The following is a 25,275-nucleotide window of genomic DNA, read 5'->3' as shown; positions in this document are numbered from 1 at the left end:
TTCAGATCTGTATCTGGTCAAAGATTTGTCAGCAAAACTGTTCTTTCCGTGTAAGTATAATACTTTTGTATAGATAAATAAAATAAAAATTATATCAGAAAACATATCGGACAAGAATGTAATTTAGCCTGTTATTATAATCGAGCATTGTAACTGCGTATCGATCCGCTTGATCCGGTTGCCGCAAACTGTACCTCGCGCTTAATTATGCCTTAATGCCTCGCGTCACGCGTTAATTAAGGGTTACGTGATACTTCGTCAGTAATAATTTATTACCCGCTTCCCGCGGAAATGCATCGATCGCGGTTCGATTCATGTCGACCCTATCAAGCTCCCAAAATATACGATCGATCAAAATCCACATGACATTAACTTCGAATTATAAATCTTGAGATTTAACTCACGAAAATCTCGTCTTCCAATATCGGTACCAAAGGTTTCTATTATCTTAGTTTGAGCAAAATTTTCGAAGAAAATCTACATTTTGATAAAACTTCGTGCAAATCTTACGAAACGTTACGCACACGTTTTCGATCCAAAACACGCGAGTGGACCTGACAACGGCGATTTACGAGGGCGAGATTTCAACACTTTCGATTCTTTTTTGTTTATTACAAGGCGACATGACCGAACCTTATTTCGCGATCTACATTAATTTCCCTTTCCTCTCCGTCTTTCGCTCTCAATCACGTCTGCCCGGCTGGACCGTCGGACTTAAAACTGACGCAAATTGAATCGGACCGCATCAATCACTCACCTGTTTCCATCGTGGCCAATTTGTCGATCTTTTCAAAATCGTACGGCCAACGGCGGCATTCTTTATATGCAGGACTGGTTGAGGATTCAGACAGGAAACATGACAAATAATTTATTGAGATTTCAACAGCAGGATGTAACAAAGAAATGTACATCAATACAGATGAGTAATTTAATATATTGCACAGAAAGAATAATTTTATTGGGACATTAAAAATATTATGTAGGACATTTGTCACATGTAGGAATATGGTGATGACACTGCAAAATCTTTTTATATTCTAGCAACTAGTAATTTGTACACTTTACATAATTATTTTGAAGGCCAACAAAATTATTTTTCGGATCTATCCAGCAAAACTGTTGTTCCCGTGTACAACTACACACATATATATTATTTATATATATATATATATATATATATTTATATTTATATTATACTATTATATAGTATAATTATATAGTATATTATACTATTATATAGTATTATTATATAGTATATTATACTATTATATAGTATATTTTTCTATCTGTTTTGTTACATGTGCTACATGTGCTATTTATAGTTTTATCTTTATCTATATAATTTTCACATTTTTAATTTAATATAATTCTTATCAAGTTATCTATAAAAGTTGAAAATATATCTTAAGAAATCGTTGATTTTTGACAAGATTTGAAAATCGCAACTGCAAAATTAAATTAATCATTGCATGACTCGCGGCCCTGACCACGTCGGAATGGCCAAGAGATGTTTTCGGGTCTTCGAGCCGACGGAATAAATCGATTAATCAGTGCCCAATCTCGCTCGTTCGGTGCGTCTTTTATGCTCTCGACGGTGAAACTCGACCAATCTCGTCTTTGGATGTTAATCCAAATGATGGAAAGCACCGGACGAAAGCCGCGCAGATGCAGTTCTTCGCACCTTCGCACCTTCGTGAGTGCAAAGCGGCGAAGGCAGAAAGCTTGACGCAGAGTCGAAGCGTGTGCATCTCTTGCGACATCTTCGACTTTCTTGCTCTCTTGCCGGCGAGATCGGCATTAATTATCCCGTGCGCTAATTAGTCTGTAATTATTGACAAGACAATTCGGCTTTCATATCTTTTTGCTGATCGAGCGTGGGTTCCTTTCGCGTGCGATTGCACCGCGTGAAACGCAGCCAAGCGTATAACCGTCCCGTATTAACATTTGGGACGTAATCAAAGTTTCTTGCCGCAAACGATAATGCAACGGCAATCGAAAGCTTTAATTATTATTTTAATGCAGAGGCACGACGTGGGATTGACGTAACACTCATTTTTTTTTTCACACATTTGATATATACGAGTACTCGGAAATTTTTTCAGCAAAAAAGCAAGTCGAAAACTTTCCAATAAAAAATATAACGAAATAAATTAAGAAATAAAAACTTAATCAAGGCATATTTACAGAGATGAATATTGGGACAATATTTTTTTGTATTTCAGGAACTTTATAGTTTTGTCTGTGTACATGAAGAAAACAGTTTTATTACAATTTATTACAGATTACAGTTACTGGCACATTTAAAAATTTGGCTAAATACAGGATTTGTTATTATTTCTAAAATTATTTCTAAAATTATGAAAAAATTATAAATGCTATAAATTGCATTTAAAAGTGATATAAAAAATTTTGCGGCGATTTAGAACTTTGATAAAAAATTATTTAAATATAAAGTAGAAATCTACTTTTCTTATATAAGTATTTTAAATATTCAAGATAATTTATATAAAATTTATATAAAAATATTAAATATTTAAGATAATTTATATAAAATTTCATTACTATGTAATTAGCTTTATAAATAAAAATTAAATTTTTATTTACAGAAGTAATCTCTTCATCGCAATGGAACTTTACATAAATAATCTTGAATATTTAAAGTATTTATATAAAAATATCGAGATTTTATTTCTTAATTATATTTTTATTAAAACACATTTCTACTTTTTTATTTAAATAATAATTATATAATAATTTTTTTATCCAAGTTCTAAACTACCATTAAACTTTCTTGTATCATTTTTAAATGTGATTTAGAATAATTTATAAATTTTTCATTGTAAATATAAAAATTATGAAGTAGATGTAATACATTCTTAAGATGATTTCTTAAGATTTATGAAGATAAAATTGCAGAAATTTCTGATCTAGCAATTTGCATTTGTATATAATTTAAAAAAATTTCTAACAAAATTTAGGATTAATTTGGATCTAATCAAATTTTTCGATTTGCCGGCAAAACTGTTCTTTCCGTGTCACATAATTATAATTTTAACACATACGATGTCACGTACACAACTTTCGCGACTGTGCCATTGTCTCCGATGACACACTCCACAATAATATCGCTGGCATTGATTTTCCGGAATCGGCGTCGGTGGCCGTGCAGGCCTCGCATCTCCTCTTTCATCCCCCTATGGCCTTTGGCCCCTTCCAGCGGGGCATCAAAACGATAGGGGAAGGTCCGGTGTTGGATCCCCTCCTTCGACTCGGCGGCTTTACTCGCGTTCCGCGCATAAGCGCCTACTCTTGGGAGCTCGGTTGAGAGTAAACGAGTCGGCGTTTAGCAACGTGAGAGACGCGCACGCCGTTGTGTTATAGTCGGTCTCGACTCGCAATCGCGATCGCATCGCTTCCTCCCGCGTGAGTTTTTTTTTTCTCTCCAGTGCCACGTGGAAGCGGGAAGCGCTCTCGCGTGGATTTCGTGAGATTGGATCGTTCCGATCATCGAGGACACGCGATGCCGCTGCTTATTTTCCCTCACAAAACACGACGATCGTCGTGAAAACGAGATTGTGTTACTGGAAATTGTACCTCCGTAATTGTGTGCGCTGTTTTGTTTTTTTTTTTTGCTCATCAAGATTCTGACTGCGTGTAACGCCGCTGTTCGATCGCCGCTCGAGTACTTCGCGAGGCGAGGTCGCGATGTTTACTTCGTGCTGTGCGGACTTGTAACGATAAGTACATGCGAAATGCGTTATCGCTTCGTGCTGTGTAGTGTGTTGTGTCGATGCTATCGATATCCATCATCACGTGACGGTGCGACGTTTTAACAGTCAGCGCGGTCAACTTTTCGTCGGAAGAGTTCCTCGACAGTGCACCGCCGAGTTTTGTGAAACAAACGACGAACGCTCGACCGCGGTTGCAGCTGCAGCTGCATAGGCTCGCTTGCACGAGTTCGCCGATTGTTTCGCGCCCGCGGCTACAGTGAAAAGCAGGAAGAGTACGAGGATGCGAACGAGAGTCACGTTATCATGAAAAGAAAATCGCGCGACACGCGGTATCTTTTGTGTTCCAGTCTCGAAAGAAACGTACGGTTTTGTGTCCCGCGACGCGATCGAATGTGAACCGAAATCGCGCAAACGAATTTCTATCCTTGAGAAGAATCCTATCGTTGAATCCTGGGAATGAAACTTAGATTCGAAATTTCTCATCGATGGGAATTGAAGTCAAACGCGAATTTTCTACCGACTTTTGTCCGCTTTCACCAATGTCCAATTAACTTTTAATGTAATATTTTATCTTTTTAATTTTGCAAGTTTACAGTTGCTATATCAAAATTTTCAAAACTGGATGAACGAAAAATCTCGAACGTATACAAAAATTGTGACGACTGATGTTTTTTGAAAAGAAAAAGGCATTTTTTTTTTATAATGTCTCTCTAAAGAATAAAAATCGTAAAGTCATAAAATATTTAGAGAGTTACCCGAAACTTCGCTTTTGAAAAATTCACCTGGACGTCCTAAACAAAGACGGATGGCAATCCAATGTGGATTAGGAAAAGATAAAAATTAACGAGAAATTAAAGCTGATTTTCATTGGTAGCGAAGAACGTTTATACGCGCACGTAGGATTTGGTTTCTTCCAAAAATTCTCAGTGATATATCGTCATCTCGACGAACTTGTGTACCCACTTGAATAGTCAACTTGCGTGTCATTCGTCGTCTCTATTTGTGTCACGTTTCGGCCCGGCTTTGAGAAAGATAAGGACTTTACCTTCCGTCCGTTGTCGAGGGAATCAACAAAAGTGCGTTCACTGGCGTCAAGTGCGCGAAACAGCCGAGCTCTCGGGGCTGCTAGTCGGAATTATTAATGCACTTTCTCGGCCACGCGATGAACTAAATCCGCTCGAGCATTCACTACACGGGGATTGATTGTTAATGCAAAACTCGTGTTCTTTTATTACGTAGGTACGGAGAATAGTCTTAGTTATGTAATACAAGCGCGGCGCTTCTCGTTCTCGCTTCTTTCGGAGAATGAGCCTCGCCCTCGATCCCTCTTGTACACGAAGGAAATAACGCCTTTTCAAAATCAAATGCACTCGTCGACGTATTTTCCGTTATTTTAATCACTCGTTTACTTCGAGCGTAAAAGCGATATTGCAATCTTTCATCCGATCACGCTCTTTAAGACTCGTTAATTCCTTCGCGTTACGACGATGTTGCGCAAAGCGAGGAACAAGATTCTGCATTCTTCTTCGACGCTGCCTGGCTGTTTATTTTTTCGAAAGGGAAGAGAAAAAAGGCTATAATACGTGCAAAACTGTCGTTACGTGGAACCAACTTCAAACCGTGCAGTTTGGGCGCTGAGATGTCTCTATACGAAGATTGGTTTGGGTAAATCGGCTTATAACGAGGCGTGAAACGAAGACTGAGATCGGCAGAAAACCGCGATGTCACGATTTATTCGGGATAAATAAAAACGGGTCCTTAATCAACTTAATCTTCGATCGGTCGCGCTGTAATTAGCGCGCGCGCGCGCGCGCGCGCGTTGAGCGATCGCCGGCATCCTTCTAACGGACGATGGAATCCGTGCGGTTTTTGCGTGATTTAATACACGTCTCGGTGTCCCTTTTATACGCGCCGATCTTATACCGCTAGGCTAATCCATGTCGGCGATAAATGCCCGCGCACGTGTGCGGTAATCGGCTACGCGTAATAGAGGCCGATCACGCGCGCATTTATGACGCAACCGATTCCGGGAAGCACGATAAAAATCCTTCCTTTTTTTTTCTTTTTTTTTTTTGTTCTTTTTTGTTCTTTTTCAAGACGATACAACATATCTCTGCACATGAATAGTTTTACGGGTAGAATTGCGACGAATAAAACGCTCGTTCTCTTTTTCCATCTTGAAAAAAAATTCGTTCGTTGTAATAGATAATCGCGGTTTCGAGCTAAATTGAGTGAGGATAAATTCAGGCTGAAAGTTGTCTGATATAGATTTAGGGTGTCTATCATCCGAAAAAAATCTCGAAAACCTAATTCTCAATGAATTTTATTGAAAATAAGAGAATTTCTATTGAAATTGCTTTTTCTGTACTATTCTATTTCTATATTATAATTAGGGTTTATCGATTTCAATTGTTAACAATGAGCCATCTATCTTAAACATCATAGCATACTGATTAATCTAACATTTAGTGTTGAAGACAATGTGTTAGATGCAGCTTTGTTTTACGAAAATGGATATTTATTTTGTTTTTTAAAAATTGAATTTTGTATCGGCGATTATGCATTATATAATTTTTTATTTATAGTTTTTGAAAATATAGTTTTAAAATTCATTGCAATATAAAATATTTATTTTTAGAGTCCTCATAGTTTCTTTCAAAATTTTTTAAATTGAAACTCTTAATTTTAGTGACTTTTAACTTTATTTTATGATTTATAAATGGAAGATAATAAGAACTTTGCACAATAAATATATATTTAAAAATATTTTTATTTTATTTGGAATTTTTAACAAATTACTTTGAAAATTAGTATTCTCAGGAATTTTTTTTTTCCAGATGTGAGTAGATTTTCTGAGATTGTTTGGTGACCTTATTTAATCATTTATTATTCGAAAACGTACGACTTGTTCTTCCTCGTGAAATCAAAACGTGTTTCACCAATGTGGATTTTGATGATTATTGCACCTGTCCAGTTGGACTGTTTTCACTTTGCAGGTACTCCTCGTAGAGCTTTCGTTTCCTCGATAACTCCGATTCATATGTCAAAATCGATCATCTCGTACTCTCTTGTTTCCTTTCTACGCTTTTCAAACACATGTAAAATCACATCTAACGGCATACGTCAAGTTTGCTCAAAACTTCATTGTTGGAACATGCAGTGTTTCAAACGTCAAAGCTTCTCGTCGCGGCAACAGCCGGCAACTCGTCGAAATATCTGAATGAACGCTGAAACCCGAGGGGAAAAGGCTCGGGAGACGATGGCTATCTGTAACGTGAGAAAATGGGGTTTCTCATTAAGCGATCTTGTTACGTGTAACGCCGCGCGTGTGAATGTACGTTCATTGTTACCGGAGAACACCGAACCGGTATCGATGATATTAATAAATAGGTCGCGATCGTTCGGCGAAGCTAAGGAATCGCGCCTATCTCGATTCCGAACGATGTTATTATTAGCGACGTGTGTAATAACAGTTTGCTTTGTTATTGAATTATCGATCGTCGCGAGTATGCCAGGTATGCGAATTCGCGTTTGCACTTATCAAAGAATATTGAACTGATGGTGGAGAAATCAGCTGGCGACTCATACGATTACGTAGCATACCATATTATCGCCTTTGATTATCTTACGATATTTTTTTTTTAACAATTCACAATCAGTTATTTTTAGATAAATATGAACGTCTTATCGAACGTACATGGAAAGAATGATTTTTGCTGAAGTATTTAAAAATCTGATCGGATATCTGGAAAATAAATTTATTCGGCCATCAAAATTAATCATGATAATGATATTGCAAAAATTTTTAATATTCTAACAAGCAATTTGAAGAAGTCCAAGATAATTCTTTTGTTTGCCTGATGACATTATTTTCAGATTTGTGATTAAACTTTTAAATAAATCAGCAAAATTGTAGAAACTTTCAGGAAGAGCCAGATTGTATTTATTAAAACACGTTGTGTTTACTAAATTATGAATATAATAATGATGTTATCAAATTTCAAGTACAGTAATAAGAGAATCGAAGTTTATTAGCGGTTTAGATATCCGTAGAACTTGAGCAACGTTCCCGTTAAAGAAAGCCTGGAGAAGAAATCTTTATAAATGCGGCTGGATATTACGGAGCCTCTTAATGCGCGTCCATACGACCGCGGAGAATGCTCGGGAGATGGTGGTTAATACGATGCTTGCGAGAAAGGCAAAAGCAAACATTAGGAACTGTTACGCCGGCAATTTTGAAATCCGACAGAGAGAATGATCTAACTGCTGCTTCTCGCCGTTCGGCCATAAATTGCCAGTTTGCGCCACAATAATTCCAAATCATTTTTCCTGAATGCTTTATTAAGCGATGTCGTTTGATGTTGCGCATTTTTCGATGACGCAAATTTTTCGTGATTCTTGCCTCGTTTAAATTCTCATCTCAAAAAATTGTGAAAGATTGCTGGAAACGGAAAAGAATAAGTGAAAATTCGCAATTTTTACGCGAATCTCCGATTGAGAAGTGACGATTTATCTTAATTGCAACACTTGAGAATAATAATAATAATTTTAGAAAATTATAGCGTCGCTGAAGCTCATTCTCATTCTCCTATTCCGTTGCTTTTCATTACGGATATTACGTGTGAAGTAAAATTTATTGGATAATTCTCGTTAAATCCGCGCATCAAACGCGCGTGATTAGGCGATTTAATAAATCGCTCGCGCACAGTGGCAAATTAATGAGACACGCTCACGAGAATCTAATTAGGATGTGGAAATTAATTCATCGTGAGGAGGCTCTCGTGGGGGGGGGGGAGGGGGCAAAAAACGAATATTACTTTCACTGCGCGCAACTGCTCACACGTACGCGAGTTTCGCCGCAATATTTCGAGACTTTTACACTTTCATGAGTTCCGATGTTTATCAGTGGGAATCGCCGCTTGATGAATCGAAAGATCTATAGATTTGTGCGCCAGCTCAATCGATACATGGCAATTTTAGATAATTCCGCTAATTGCGCATGATAAATGGGCTCTTTATCGCATCCTCGGAACAATATCGCCATGACTCCTAAGAATTCAATTATTTATCTTTTATTGACCTGATTGAAAGAAGGACGTTTACAAAGCTTTTTATTTTAAAAGTCGCGTGAAGATTAAACGTGCAGATGCTGATAACATTTTAAAGTTTTAAATTTTTTAATTTTTAACTATGTAATACCAATCTTGATAAATTAGCGATTTAATATTTACGACGATGTTATCTTAAGGTTAACGTTTGTAGCGTTTTTCAAAAACTAAAAAGAGACGTGACGGAAGAATTATGCGATCGGGGATAGAGGAAAAAAGTTTGCTCGCAACTGGTTTATTAAGACGATGACGTTGGCGAAATGGCAACGTCGTTATAATTCTCTCGCATGTGGAGGAATTTATCCTTGCCGTTGACGTTATCGTACGCATCGATCGCGATGAACGACGCCGACGTGTTAATACCGAGCGGGCATCGCTGCCTGCGTCGTGGATTAAAGAAGTATCCCAGTATCGATAAGAAATTGTGGGACGCGAGCAGCAGGTGGATTCTGCAGTGGGATAATATAGTGAAGCATCCGGGTGCGAGGGCGAGAGGATGTCACTGCGACATCCACAAGCCGCCTTGGCTGTATCCAGATTTAGGTATACATGAATTAATCCTATCGCGACAAGCGCGATCTTGTCACGGTGACGGTTAAGCGGTTGTAATGCCAATTCAATGCTTCCTTATCCTTGAATATTTCTTACGACAATCGTATCAATCGTTTTTGTGTGCTTTTATGTTGTAATATTTGCGACAACATAAGACGATGTTGATTAATTTTAAAATATTGTTTCTTTCTAGGTTGTTATTTGCTTTGAAACAAACTGATTTATTTTTCCTTCTTTTTAAGTTTGTGCAATTTTTAAATTTTTTGTTTTGTGTTTTTATTTTTATTTTTTTTTTATCTTTTATTTTTGGAACTCTCGCGAGAGAGGAAAGATTGTGATGAGATGCAACTTTGACAATTTTCTTTCTTTTTTTGTTTCAGTTGGCAAGGATAGCGACGAACTCGATAGAGCGGTAAGTAAAATCAATTAAAGAGTGCATACACAACTTTATTGCGTGTTATTTATAGAAAAAAAATATTTTGAGAAAAAAATGTCTATTGCAGATCAAGTCGGCTCCCGTTAAAAGATTGAATATGCCTCCAAAGAGAGGTCAGTTCGGGCCTGCCAGAACACCAATTTCTGCCTTAGGTATATCCAAATATTATTATCCGAATCATCTTACCTATCTCACAATTATTGCTACTTACATCGCCAATCTGATTTTTTAAGCATGACATATTGCAAGAATAGAGCAACAAGTTTTTTTTCAAACTGTGCGAAAATTACAAAGAGCAATATATGTTAAATATCGTGAAACGAGTTATTTTTAATTTGTGAAAATTGTTAGATGTACTCGTGTCGTATTTGGCTATTGTGTCAATGTTAAATGTTAATATTTTTTTAATTATGTCGAAACAATGACGTAACAGTGCTAGTTTATGTCGCATAAATGAAAGAGCTTTTTATGTAAACAATTTTGTTGTATATTGGCTACGTTTAGCAGAACGCTTATTTTACAACTTGAAATTTTTATACACTGAGATTGGAGATTGTTTTTCGAGTTTTAAAAAAAAAATAATCCAATCTCGGTATAGAAAGCTTCCAACAGTTGCAAAATAAACGTACTGCTGAACGCGGTCATTTTACCTGAGATGTGTCTCTTCGTGCTCCATCCGAAATGTATATGTTATGACTCAGTATTGACTAATTGTCATAAAAGCAGTCTCTCTCAGCAAACGAGAAGTCCATATACGTCGTAATCCTTACTTACGCTTAGTTTAATCTCGGTGCGGCTTTATTTTTGCATTGTTAACAATACATTATCAAAGAAACTCGCCAGCAAAAGGTCAATAAGTACAAACGTTGACGTTTCGATGACGAGGATACGCTAACTGTTCGCTTGCATGAAACAGCTCCTGGTACTCCATCCTACACGGTCCCAAGGGCAACGACCGTCAAAAGAGCACTGTCAGTAAGATCAACATCAGGTATATCTAAATTTTACTATTGGCAATTAATTAAGAATTGGCAATTCTAAGAAGCATCGCGTTATTTTCGAAAATTGAAGAGATTTTTCATCAAGAAAAGATAGCAGATTGCATAGATAATTGCGCTGTCGATATAATTTGGAATCCTACACGGAAAGAATGATTTTGCTGAAGTATTTTTAAATTTGGCTAAAAATATCAATTTTGTTAAACTTTCAAAATTATTATGTAGGATATTTAAGTATGATGATGACTACAAAATTGCTGGATTCTAATCGATTTGAATAATGATCTACATAATTATTTTGTAAACTCAACAAAATTGTTTTCTGATCTGTATTCGGCGAAATTTTTAGATCCTCTAGCAAAAACTGTGTCTCTTTCGTGTAGAATAAATTTTGTAACGCGGAATTTATCAGTAAATTATATCGCACAATTTTCCCTAATTAGGATAACTTAGCTTCTTATTCATACGCTTCTCATCTATGACTTAACATATAACTATACACGATGCTTATTTATTACTACGTGCAATCATCATTTCTGTTAATCTGTAATGCATTTTGTATTCGTACGACGACTGCTCATAAGCACTGTCTATTTTAGCTCATAGCGATTTATGTAATTTTTAGAATTAGTATTATAAACATTGATAGTTTCTGGAAGTGCAAAGCATGAAAAATATAGTTCTTGGAAACAATTATTATTATCCTTTAGCGTACAATATATTTCCATATATTGAAGTGCATATAAAGAAAATTATCATTGTCTCTTTAGCGCAAGCCGGAGCCGTTGATGAAGAAAGCTTTATTACTTCATTCGAGGACGTACCTCCTGTCAATCTATTCTCGGCAAAGGACCTCGAAGAACAGATGAAAGTTATCAAGGATACCGTGGGTGATGATAAAAAGGACTGGAAACAGAGAATGGATAGTGTACGTGTGTGACAGCGAGAAAATTATCATTCTCTCGTACCTTGACGACTTCCTATTCATTGTCCTCTTGTTCTTACAGATGAGAAAGCTAAGAGCCATTGTACTCGCGGGTGGCACTAATTATGAAAATTTCTACGAGTGCCTAAAGAACGTACAGCGACCATTCGAGCTGGCCTGCACCGACCTTAGATCACAAGTAGCGCGAGAGGCGTGTATAACTCTCGCCTTTCTGAGTCAGAGTCTGAAGACCAAATTCGCCAGTTTTGGCGAGGCAGTTTTGCTCACGTTAATGAACCTCATACAGAACAGTGCCAAGGTAAATCCTCGCGGAATTCTAGATTTCTGTTAGACGCCTAGTCCATTTAGATCCGATTATTGTCCAAATCGTTGTATCAAGTTCCATAATGTGTCTTCGCTAGAAACGTTTATCTCGTAGAGTTTTACAACGGTTACGTGTTTGTTAGTTTTTACGTAATCTCCATTAAAGGTAAGAATTTAATTACTCTTGCCATTTTCATGTTAACTAGGTCGTAGCGACAGCCGGCGCGGTGGCAGTTCGGTTTATCCTTCAAAATACCCACTGCAGTCGATATGTGCCTATTATTATATCGTGCGTGAGCAATAAGAGCAAAGACATTCGCAGGGCGTCCTGGGAATATTTGGCTTTGATCCTGCAAACCTGGCCTACGCAGATATTGCAGAAGCACATAACAGTACTGCCGGACGCACTCAAGAAGGGCATCGCGGACTCCGATGCGGAAGCGCGAGTCTTTGCCAGGAAGTGAGTAGTCCTCCGCAGTTAGATAAGTTTCAATAAACAGTTACCCTCTGATCAATTTAATAATATTAATTTTAATTGCTTTTTGCAGATCATACTGGGCATTTAAAAATCACTTTCCAGAACAGGCTGAGATCCTACTTAATAATTTGGACGCGTCATATAAACGCTCCTTGATGTCTCTCAGCAATAGTGGCAGTAGTAACAGCTTAAATGTCGTGGCTAATGCGAGATCGTCTAGTGTTAGCCCGCGTACAGCTAGACCGGTGATGAGCGCGGCAGGTAAAGATGTTTTCCGCTTATTATCGCGATTAAAGTGCTCCATTTAAAACGGATTACAATATGCGGTTGCAATATGTCGATGTTACTCGTGCTGCGATCTTAATATAAAGGACTTGTCACTCTGTTTTCATGCTGCTTTGCGACTTCTCTTCTTTACATTAAACATATGAAGGTAGTACGGAAAATTTGCATCAGACCACGGGTCAACCGCAAGGTCCGCTCAGACGTACCCCGTCCTTGCCTCGATCTTATCGTCAATCTGGTATCCCGATACTACAAAGACCAACAGACAGTCATTGTAATTGTTCTTTTGTTTCAAAAATAGATCGCACTTTGTACATCACATTTACGTCACACTGTAAAGAAACGATGCACAAACGAAACTGTTGTCATATATTAATCTTCTCTCTTTTTATCTTGCACAGAAGTTGTAAAGTAGAAACCTAATATCATAGAATTAATCTATTCTATATTTCTGCAGATCGAGGAACACCAGGAGTTAGATCTACCAGTGCGATTGATCTGCAAGCTGCTCAAAGAGCAAAAGCGAGATTGATGTATGCGAATATGAGCAGACAGAAAGCAGCAGCTGCACTTCGTAAGTTTCAATGATATTTTTAAATATATCTTATAAAAAAAATGATTGAATAACTCCTTGTCGATGTACGTGGAATGAACACTGTAACATTTTATAACGCACAGCTCGTCCTAGCAAATCTCCGGATCCTAACGCTGTTGCTAGCCCGGAAAGAATTGCAAGAACAAGGACAAGAGTGTCGGGAGTGTCACAATCTCAACGTACGTTCTATACCTATATATTTTATGAAAAAAAGAAACAGAGTAACGGATAAGCATTTTTTAACAAATTTTTTCCGTAACAGCTAGCAGTAGATCGGGTTCCCCGTCGTCTAGATTAAGTTACGCCACATACAATCGAGAGGGCGAATCATTGATAGGTAGACCGAGACGATTATCCGGGCACACTATTGGTAGCACAAGCAATAGTCGCGAACCCAGTCCACAAAGATTCGGAATGGATAGGAGTTTCGCGAGTAAACTAAGGTATGTACAATTTCGTAAATTACCGTAAATTTCATAAATTCATTATAAGTTATAAGTACAAATTATTTGGATTGATAGAGGGAGAAATCTACATATGTCACCAACGGACAGCACTAGGCCACCAGTTATGGCGCAGAAAATGCTGCAGAAATCACGCGAGGCGGAATCCGCTTTGGCGGATGCTCTGACCTTTGATAGTATCGACAGCTACACCAGAATACCAGGCAACAAAGGGGATCACAGTGATGACAGCGAAAATAGCAGTATATGCTCGGAAAGAAGCATCGATGGTTATAGACGAGCCAGTGATGTAAGTATAAGTTTTATTACAAATAAAAGAAATAAGAAAGTGATGCGTTTTCGGCTTTGGTATTGGATTTGAGTTACTTCGATCGAAAAGTAGATATATGTCACATAGAATCGAAGTTGTATAACAAGTTTATCGTTAAATCAAGTTTTCTTTGTAAACTAGCATACATACGTTCACAAAGAAAAAATTGGAGAGCATCTTTACACATATTATTTTACATGTCACGCTACATTAATATTATGAATTTCAGCACGTTTTTATGTATGTGATAATAGATGTTATCGCTTGTTATAATTAATTGATTAACGCTTATACAATACACAATAGATTTTATTTTAATTTTAATAGCATGTACATTAATACATTTACATTTTAAAACATTTAATTTTTTATATTTTTTGTTTTATAATTTAATAGGAAATTTTTGTTAAGATATAAAATGATTGATTCATTATTTTAAATTATTTATATGAACCGAATTTTTATTAAATAAAGAAAACGGAAAATCAAGATGCATAAAGCTTTTAGCATTGTATGATGATGTAGCTAATGCATGTCTGGTTTCCACTTTTGATTTTGTTGCGGCGTATTTGTTTGGTTTGGACTAACGCGACACGCCGTTCTGTTCTCCATATCTCTCCATCGTCCATCTACCCATTAGTCGTTCTCATGGAGTGGCTCTCAACCGAGACTATATCGTGATCTATGGGATCAGTCTATCCCAAAGGTTTGTTAAATTCTTTTCTTTTCATTTCTGCGCATTGAAGTAAAGTTATAATTATAACTTATTAAATGCTTTTAAATCAATCGATACAGCAATTGTATTTCAATAGCCAAAAAATTGATTATTTTCTGAACATTTTTTTTCTATTATTTATTTTTACATCGAGAGTATTTCAATATAAAGTTAGGTGTTGAAATAAAAATTTAGAAACAAACATGCAATGATGTTTTTCTCATTTTACAGGATATCAAAGAAATTATTGAAAATTGTGGTCATAAACATTGGGGAGACAGGAAAGAAGGCTTAGTGGGCTTACAACATTATTTGAGCAGTGGAAACACTTTGACAGCAACAGATTTGCGTAGAGTGACGGATATTTTTACAAAAATGTTTATGGATTCCCATACCAAGGTATTCAGTTTATTTCTGGACACGTTGAACGAATTAGTGATTACTCACAATGAAGGTCTTGGCGACTGGCTATACGTTTTGTGCGCGAGGCTTCTTAATAAATTAGGCACCGATTTATTGGGATCCATACAAGCCAAAATCCATAAAACGCTTGATGTTGTAAGGTGAGGATTTATAATTTTTTTGCACATTATGTCATCTGTTTATTATGTCATCATTAAGTTTATGATGATTATATTGAATTTCTGACTCACATTTCTACATATACAAATATGTAATAATTTGTTTCCAGAGACTGTTTCCCGGGCCAACAGCTTCTACCAGCTGTGATGAGGTATCTGACAGATCCAACACAAACACCCAATTCTCGCGTGAAAGTAGCAGCATTGACTTTTATCACGCAGATCGCTGAAACGGCAGAACCGTCCGCGCTGGGCAGTTCTGCAGCGACAGCACTTGCACGACTGCTCGATTGGTCAAATGATGGCAAAAGCCATGATGTGAGGAGACACGCGCAAAACGCTGTGATATCACTTTACAATCTCAATCCACCTCAAATTACTATGATCCTTTCCGAATTACCGAAATATTATCAAGTATGTTGAATCTTAATTATTGGTTAATTTAGCGTTTCTTTTTTCGTGCTAAATTATTGTATTATTGTCGTATTAAATTATTGTTTTTCTTTTAGGAGACAGCTTGGCCCCTCGTACAAAATCATCTAAGGAAATCATCCGCTTCTAGTAATCCGGCGTCACCTGGCACGCCACCGCCTAGAGCGCAAAGCTCGCCAGCTCGAACGAAAGCGAAGAACGATGTTAAAGTGGAAATGAAGACTGAAATCGACGGAGGAGACGAGAACTTGGAAGAAGTATACAAGTACGTATGTTTTACCGCGTCCAGATTAGCAATATTAAATATGCTTTATAAGACATCTTAATCTTTTCTTTTCGAGACATCTTAATCTTTTAAAGTTCTTCCTACAGATCTCTACGACGCACAACCGCCGAAATCCAGAATTACGGCTTTGAACGTTTGGAGAGAGCCACTACTAGTAAAGACAGCGGTATCAGTAATATGGCCGATGTAGAAGAAAGAATGGAAGGTCTTACATTATCCAATTCGGTAAGCTTAGATAATAATACGATAAACAAAAATATATTTTGAGATTACTTTAATTATTATTTTCAGGGTCGATCTTCATCCGTTTCCTCACCGACGCAACGAGGACGATCTGTTAGTAACATAACTGTGAATGGATCTGATACGATTGCTGGTGATTTGATTCTACCTCAAGAAAATAATGGTTATAAAACGCATGGTGTGTTATTATTTATTTAAAATAAAAATAGCTTGCATATTTAATGAAAAAAAAATTGAAGAGATTAAAGATTAGTAAATAAGTGAAAATGAGTATAAATTTTATATATATATATATATATATATATATATATTTATTTATCAATCTAAACTATAACAAAACATTTCAACTTTACTATTTAGTCTTTTTCAATCATTAAAATTATAAAATATTTAAATGAATATAGAGTAAATGTAAAAGTAATATAATATAATAGTAAAATCAGTGAACATAAAATATCTAAAAATTGATACAAATTTTGTAGTTGGTTATAAAAGTTATAACAAATTTATAAAATATATTTAATGCGAGAGTTCTAAGAGAATTGTAATTTTCAATGATAAGATTTGAGACACAAATAATTCATCTTTGATTTATAAGAATCTGTTGAAAATAATATTTTATTACGTAGTCTTTGTTAAACCATTTTTTAAGATATTATTTAAGTTTTTTTATGTTTAAGTTATATTTTCTATCTATTTGACATTTTTATTTGGTAATATAGAATAATGTTTTTATTATTTGATAACTTCTCAATTTTAGTTTGGCATAGCTATTTATCCTAATATGTATAGACTTACTGAAAATAATTAAAGATAAACAACTGCAATCAATATTTATAAGTAATGTCCAAACATTTGATTATCTCTAAACAAATATCTCTTTATTTGTTATGAATTATTTGTTTTCAAGACATTGATCTAGGAAAAGATAAATATTTCATTGCTAAGTTTAAATAGTTCTTATCCATTATCATATACATATGTGTAAGTCCTGTTTTATAGCGCACTATATTTTATATCATATATATATATATGTATATATATATATATATATAAGATATATAATATATTATTTTTTTATTTTTTTAATACTTAGTATTAATATATTCTTCACATAGGAGATCAAAGATATGATGATTTTAATCATCTTCACATTTATCATTTTTCACAATACATTTTAATACCGAACTCAGCGAATTCTTGTATTAATTAGTTATGTTCATATCATTGACGATTACAAGTTTATTACCAGAATTTTCGCATTGAATATATGATGTTATAAACTTATCATGACTATAAAATTTGTATGAATATTTCATGTTTATTTTACATACATTTTACATACATTTATTTTACATATTTTTTACATACTTTTTATATTTATTTATAGGTATATTTTTGTACAATTTACATCCAATTTTGCTCGTTCGTTGGTCTTTAACTTCTCTCCAATTTCTCTCCAATTAATTTTTTTTTTTATTTTTATTTAGAAAGATCACTAGTTGTATGCAATGATGAAATGTTTTATGTTTTTTTTTTTTTTTTTTTTTTTTTACATGTATAGGATCATCCCCTGATTTGATAAACAGACCAGAAATCGTGGATAATATGGTTAAAACTCTGCAATCTAAAGTGGCACAAACTTCGGAGAAAGTAGCAGCATTGCAAGAATTTCAACTATATGTCCGTGAAGGCGATTCATCATATATTAAACGAAACTTCAAGTATGTTTTAATAGAAATAACTTGTATGCATCTCACATAGCAATTTAATCCTAATAATTATAATTCTGTTCTGGTGTTTCAGAAAAGTGCTCAAAGTCCTGTTAGATAGCTTGTCCAATGATGCTAAAGTGGTACAAGTAGAAGTATTGCAAACGCTAATCGATATGCTTAAATGTCCCGAATTAGTAGAAAGCTTTTCCTCTTACAATGAGCTATTGGTATTAAAAGTTATCTATGCCTACAAATCAGATGATCAAAAAGTCGATTCTTCCGGCGGTAGCGGTGGCAGATCTCCAGTGAGTACTAATATTCAATTTTTTTTTATCTTTATTAAGAATCAGGACTGGATTATATTTATCGTTCGTAACAGGTCCATTGGAACGCGGAGAAATGCGCAGCGACGATGGCCATGGTTCTAAAACCGGAACAAATTATTCATTTAGTTTCTACTATAATTGCTACAGAATCGTATCCACTAAATATGGGCGCGATAAAAATGTTACACAAGGTGGTAGAGCACTGGGGTCGAGATGCTATTGAACCTCACCTGGCCAACGTTATGCCGGGCCTTATCAAGGTGAGAGAATTTAGTAGAAATGTGGAAATTTTATTAATTATAATTAGATAATCGTAGATAACATACCTTTTTATATCATAGGCTTATGACGATGCCGAAAGCGCAGTTCGCAAAAGTGCGGTTTTCTGTATGGTAGCGATCCATGTTGCGGTCGGCGAAGAAGTACTGAAGCCACATCTGAGCTGTCTGTATTCCAGCAAACTTAAGCTCTTGAACATCTACATACAGCGTGCACAGCAACAGGCAAACAGTCAACCTGCAAGTCCGCGTAGTAATAACAAGAATTAACTAACATCCAATACCACGACTCTCAGGGTCGCGATACTTAAGAGATTCGCCCGCTTCGGCGCGCGGCATGAGCGAGTGCTTGTTAGCTTCCTCAGTAAGTCCGATCCGTGATGATGGTCGATGACGATGATGATTTTAACAATATGACACGGAAGTTTTGATACGATAGAGACTGATGTGTGTATGTATGTGTGTGTGCGCGCGCGTCACTTCGCAACGGCATGCGTGTGATCGCTGTCCGATACGACAGTGATGTTGTATACTGAATCAGCGCAACGATATTCGTTCCGGTATTACGTTTATCGAAATATTTGCTTATAGAAGATTAAGTGCGTCTTGTACATGTTAATTCTTATAAGCGAGTGAAGATTACGAAGAAAATTCCTAATGTATTATTCACTTAATTTTTTTCGTCTTTTTTTTGAGTACGAAATAATTATTTCTACAAGATTAATTGTAAAGTAAGAATGTGTAAGTAGGAAGTGCGTAAGCGAGCATCACATTGTAATTTTAGTTGGCAAATTTTCACACAATATTTTGTGATACGCTCGTAATATTTATTTCATAAAAAGGTTCTTCGTGAAATTTATGCAAAATTATGTGTCCATTTGTGCGAAATGAACGATTTTTCAATTTATTCACTTCTACTATAATTGTCTTTTTTTATTTCCTACTTATTATTATCGATACTGTACATATGATCTATGTGAGCTATGCCGTGTTTTATAGTGGGAAGTTACAGTATTCAGAAAGTATAATATTTTCGTTAATACGTACATGGCCAAGATTTTATTTTCATTTTTACAAGTAGCGGAACTTTTTTTTTCCTCACAAGATTGTAATCCTTTTATCGCTGTGAGAGACTTGTAATTCAATGAGGCGAGTGATAATTGAGAGAACACACGTTGCAACATCACTGTCTACGGATGATAATTTCAACATTTCTCGTAATGCGCAGTTGAATACTAATTATGCGGATTAATCAGCAGACGTTAAATATCGCTTGTTTGCAATTAATACCGAATCTATATTTAGCACCGAACGTAATCGTGTGTGCTACGTTACATCGTAATACACAGCAACGACACGTGAAAAGGAAAGTGCAAAGGAAAGTGTATTTTGAAATCTATGTGCTAGTCAGATTCCCAAGGACGCACAATGACGTAAAAGACAAAGTCGGAATAGTCGAGTCTTTTTTGACAAACCATGCATAGGACACACAAATAATACATATAAACAAGAAAGAATAAATGTGAAGCGAGAGAGAGAGAGAGAGAGAGAGAAAAAAAACGAATTTAATGTGAGAGAATGAGAGAGATTTGTGTGACTGAGAGATTAGCGCGTGTTTAAGAAGCAAGCATAAATAAAGTAGCAGTGATTAGTAAATTGATCTGCTCGAGACTAACGTTAACACTTAAACTATTCATCACGTTGCCAATAATTGAATGAACGCTAAATCAAATGCTAACATAACGAGTTTAGTAACACTTTGTGCCATTGTCGTTTCTGTTTACTGTATAAGAAAAAAAAAATTATATATTATATATTGTACATCGTAGATCATCTTCCTTTTGTCCTTTTCTTACTACATATATTTAGTCGAGATACAATATATAAGGATAATAAAATCTAATTTTATTATGTATTTGTCAAGGCGGTTCATTGAAGTATTATGAGATATCGAGAAAAAAAAGTTGTTTTTGCAAACGTTGTTCAACGTGCAAATATACGCGAATACATCGGACACGTGAACAGACAGAGAAACGTGAGTCCACTTTCGATAAACGTGAATGTCTAATAATACCTCTATAATTTACTTTAGCGTGATGACACAGTAATTTACGTCTCGAACACAATAATTGGCCAAATAGTGCCAAAGGAAAAGTGTAATACCGAATAATTAGAGTGAGAACTAATTCGATGTAAAAGAAAAACACGAGACATTGTATTTCTTTTACTTGGTGCCTTCGGCGTTGACGCGACGGGATTTGATTGAAGATTGTCTTTTAGCATCACTTAGAATTCCGCGGGTAGCACAGTCAAAGGAATAATAAAAATGGAAGATACATAAAGTCTTTAACTGTTGCCGACGTCGCATAAATGAACATTATGAACGCGATAAAGAAAAGAAAAAGGAACAAAAAGAAAAGAATAAAGAGATCTTATCGATTATTCTCGTAGCATAGCGAAATTCTAAATGGACTCGATATTTTTCCCATTCTGCGCTCCATAGAAATCTCGAAAGTACATTTCACGAATAGATATTTATTCCACGCGTGTATTACTCTACGCTTATGCGACACTTCGTTCGAAAGCTGAATTGTCAAATTATTGTCGAGATAAATAACAATCTTTAGTAGCTCCATGGTAGAGACGGATCCTCGGTCGCGCATTTGAATAAAGAATCAATATTCCGCGCGGCGTTTCGATTGAAAGATTAATTGCGCCTTTAAATCCGCTGGAGAACCAAATGTGCCATTGAGCCATCTGCCTTTGCAGACTTTTCGAGCATGCAAAATTAAAAGAGGGGGCTCGACGCGAGAATCGCATAAATCGTTCATTCGCGCAAATTTAAAGATGATGAGAATTTAAAACGTTATACATTTTGCGAATCTTCGTAGACTTGCTCTCTTCTCTTGTGCCGAACGCTTTCGATGTCCAGCACCTTGACGACCCATTTGGTTTCACGCCGATTTAGGGCATGGCCTGTGCATGACGTGTGCTGATTGTGTACATATATACATATATACAATATGATACATAATTATACGTAGAACCTATAATTATATTATATATGTAATATATATATACGATGCATAATGTAGTGTTTATATAATACATGATAATATAATTATATAATTATATAATTAATAATTGATATACAGATTAGATAGCTCGTTATCACTGCCTGCAGCGTTGGTCGTGCTGAGGATACGAGGCTCTTTGACACAGCCAGACTCTGCGTGGTGATCGTGTTTATCGATTCGCTTGTTCTGTTAAGTTTTACGAGCGTTATTATTACTATTATTATTACTATTATTATTATTATTATTATTATTATTATTATTATTATTATTATTATTATACCGATGCTCGACTTGCGTTATAACTGTAACTCGATGCGTGTGTGATAATATACATATACGAGAATTCGGCGATGAGCAGCGTTGCGTAATCGTGATCCTCGGCGACAGCCTCCTTTCTTTTTCTTCGTGCGAACGCGGGCCGGACTGCTCGGTCGCCGCGGAGGAGCTGTAGGATGTAAGCCGTTCTGCGTTGTCATTTTAATATTATATTGTTAACACATCGCTGTTAACTGTTCGAGCGCATAATTTGAATTTCGTCATTGAGCGTTTTCCGTCGTGCCGTCCCTACGCGCACCGCAATTTTTTGTTTTTCTTTCGCATCGAACGACGCATACAAATCGATTATTCGCCCGCTTTGTGAGAGGTATCCTGGATCGGCGTGTGTCGCTGATTATTCGAAGCTTCGAGATTGTCGTTGGTGAAAATCTCAAGGGTGTATGATTAGATCGCCTGATAGTGCGCGACTCGGGCGATCCGCTATGCGATATTTATCTCTGAAATTCGAGAAATCATCGGTCGAGGAGATTCCTGGAGAAAGCTCGACTCACGAAAAATGATGATAAAGCCCTCTGATGAAGTACCAGAATGCGGTGCACTGTAATTATTTATGAATGAAGAATGTATTGTGTTAATTATTGCATTTTTATTTCCACAAAAATTTTATGTGCATTGAATTATAATTGCCGTAGATCTTCCTTGCTGCAAAATCCCTGTAGATTATCTTTCTCACTGCAAATTTGTAAAACTCTGTCAGCCTTGTAAAATTTTTCTCGAACGTTCTCTGTGGTACACGCTATAAATCATGTATTTTATTTTTTTATTAGAAAAAAAAAAGACACGTCCCGTTTTTATATCAAGAAATCTTTTTTCTTTATTAGATCACATTCATCTTGGTTTCGAATTATTCAAATTGTCATTCATCCCGTTGATTAAATTAATACGAGCTCACAGACAATATATAATAATCGCGCCATGGAATAAAAAATATTACGAAGGAAAGCGGCAAGGTTTCTTTTATGACGATTCGTTCATTATCGTTCATCACAGATCGATCTCGAACCATCATCTTGGCGATGATTATGATCAACTATCCCGCATAACGGATCTTCGCCATGTCATGCATGTGTCGTAGATCGTGACATCCCGAAGATATCATCGACGAGATATCCGGTCGTCTCGAAACATCTTACCATAGCTGTGTTCCAAAATTCACTGCCAGTACTAAAATCTATAAATCTGTTTTTTATCGTTGCATTAAAATTTTCTTTTCGCTAAGCTTCAAATATTTTCTTTTCTTCTCATTTTTATTAGCCGTGATTCTAACTGGATCAAAACAGATCAATAAATGACGTATACTAATACAAAATCAAGGATTTAAACAAAATCAGAATTAGAAAGTAAAAGTGGAAATGCGATAACGCAATTATTTAGGACGTTCGTTTCATACAATAATTCGGAAACAGTTCCTTCTGTATATATCTATTTCATTTTAAGACTCTTGTTCACTTATCGCTACTATCTCAAATTATGATATCAGAAACGAGAAAAAACACATAAAAATTCAAACATATATTGAAATGGCTATTTAATATATTTTAATAAAGCAAAACTTATAATCGATAAAAGCAATTTATTAAAATATATCGAAACTTTTCCTTTTGTTTTATTAATTAATAAATAATTATATATCTGAAAATTAATTATACATGACAAAAAACGAAATGATATATAGAAATAAATATGACTTAATTTCATCCCCTGAAACAAAAAGATAATTTTATATGTATATTATTTCATAAATCTATTCTATTAATCGCAAATGCAATTTCATTGAGAACTATTTCTATTTAAATATATTTTTGCAAGAATTTTTATTGTCTATTTTCTCGCTTCTGATGCCACATTGAGATAGTAATGGTGAATAGAAGCCTTAAGTATAACGAATATACATCTGTGCAGTACAGATCTACATTGCAACAACATTGCTGCAATATTACAATATTTGCAACAACATTGCAGGAATTTTAATGCAATATAATTGCAAAGTTTACAATATAATTGCAAAGAACTTCTTTACGATCCCCGATAGAGTTCTAATTCTCTAAGGTAGATTCAAAGTAGTCACAGTTTCAGTGAAAAGGGAAGAATTCCTGTTATTCTTATGTTACATATATAAAAGATTACAAAGAGCCCTAGCAAACACGAATTTATTATTACTATGCAATAAATAAATGTTAGTTATAATTTTCCACTCGATGTAACTGTTGTATAACAATTACGCGTGTATTTTATAATAGTTACATTATTGAGTGGAAAATTACAACTAAGATTTATATTACATGTAACTTAGTGTTTGCCGGGCTTTATGATATGTATATATAACATGAATACGTTATCAATATTGGCAGTGAATTTTGGCACATTGCGATTCTTTCTGCGCAGAAAATATACACGCACATGCATGCTCACGTGAGATCGAGAGACCTAAGAAAGCCGGATTCAAATTAAAAAAGCAGCTTCGCCTCGACGAATCAAGCTGCTCGTTCGTGATCATTCGCGCTCGGCCCACGGATCCGGCAGGACGAGAGGAGAGTAGAATAGTGAAAACGCAAAGAGGAGTTTCATCGAGATTTTTTCATGCCGATAATTCTGAACAATAAACCACCGCTGCGACGAAATTACATTGTATTGTTATTGTAATTGCCAAGTTGACATAATAAAGCATGGCTACAAGTCGCCGGCCGTTACTGCTACCTGTATTTTCCTTTGCGAGATTCAGTTTCTCCTCTTCATTCTCTCAGCGTGAAAATTGCACTGAACATTTAGTGGGGCTTGGCAATTGCAATAGCGATTTTTATTACTATTCGCTTGACAATTCATTCGAGATCCATCAGGAAATATTGCGAAAATCTGAGAAAATAAACGTCCCAAATCTGTTTTTTTTTTATTTACTATCACATTTTTATCAAAGAGCATAAATATTTATTATATAAATGACAATTGATTTTGTCATTCGCATAATCGATAATTTCCAGGAGATTTCAGTCAAGAACGGCATTTTGTATTATAAACATTTTATTAAACTGTTCGATATATAATTTTGTGCCATAATGTCATATACATTGTAATAGAAGCTC

At 35.5% G+C, this 25,275-nt stretch overlaps 1 protein-coding gene and 1 long non-coding RNA gene across 10 annotated transcripts in view; one reads left to right on the top strand and one right to left on the bottom strand.

Moving 5' to 3' along the window:
- The window catches only part of chb (CLIP-associating protein), a 42,408-nt gene extending 21,805 nt beyond the window's left edge, over positions 1–20,603 (top strand). For 2 of the 9 annotated variants that reach the window (XM_025218489.2, XM_089071580.1), the window contains exons 6-27: positions 9,772–9,803; positions 9,895–9,979; positions 10,744–10,818; positions 11,596–11,753; positions 11,833–12,069; positions 12,281–12,534; positions 12,623–12,813; positions 12,986–13,111; positions 13,295–13,411; positions 13,516–13,611; positions 13,695–13,875; positions 13,954–14,185; positions 14,847–14,912; positions 15,153–15,484; positions 15,613–15,916; positions 16,012–16,199; positions 16,295–16,445; positions 16,512–16,641; positions 18,028–18,187; positions 18,270–18,483; positions 18,558–18,764; positions 18,846–20,603. In XM_025218489.2, the coding sequence (XP_025074274.2) occupies positions 9,772–9,803; positions 9,895–9,979; positions 10,744–10,818; positions 11,596–11,753; positions 11,833–12,069; positions 12,281–12,534; positions 12,623–12,813; positions 12,986–13,111; positions 13,295–13,411; positions 13,516–13,611; positions 13,695–13,875; positions 13,954–14,185; positions 14,847–14,912; positions 15,153–15,484; positions 15,613–15,916; positions 16,012–16,199; positions 16,295–16,445; positions 16,512–16,641; positions 18,028–18,187; positions 18,270–18,483; positions 18,558–18,764; positions 18,846–19,052 (3,743 nt within the window). In that variant the 3' untranslated portion in view covers positions 19,053–20,603. Of the gene's footprint in view, positions 1–3,351; positions 4,004–8,576; positions 9,383–9,771; positions 9,804–9,894; positions 9,980–10,743; positions 10,819–11,595; positions 11,754–11,832; positions 12,070–12,280; positions 12,535–12,622; positions 12,814–12,985; positions 13,112–13,294; positions 13,412–13,515; positions 13,612–13,694; positions 13,876–13,953; positions 14,186–14,846; positions 14,913–15,152; positions 15,485–15,612; positions 15,917–16,011; positions 16,200–16,294; positions 16,446–16,511; positions 16,642–18,027; positions 18,188–18,269; positions 18,484–18,557; positions 18,765–18,845 lie in introns of those variants that run through there. The other 7 variants (XM_025218493.2, XM_089071581.1, XM_011640194.2 and 4 more) reach the window with 7 other exon arrangements.
- Positions 17,765–18,973, bottom strand: LOC105428103 (uncharacterized). The gene is made up of 2 exons (XR_967965.2): positions 18,831–18,973; positions 17,765–18,602 (listed from the first exon to the last, which is right to left on the bottom strand). It is a non-coding gene; the product is annotated as an uncharacterized LOC105428103 (long non-coding RNA).
- Positions 20,604–25,275: the final 4,672 nt, after the last annotated feature.

Source organism: Pogonomyrmex barbatus, unplaced genomic scaffold, assembly GCF_055798465.1.
Source record: "Pogonomyrmex barbatus isolate J1 unplaced genomic scaffold, ASM5579846v1 scaffold12, whole genome shotgun sequence".
NCBI lineage: Eukaryota > Metazoa > Arthropoda > Insecta > Hymenoptera > Formicidae > Pogonomyrmex > Pogonomyrmex barbatus.
Note: the sequence above shows the minus strand (reverse complement) of the source record. Positions and strands in the feature narration are given on the sequence as shown.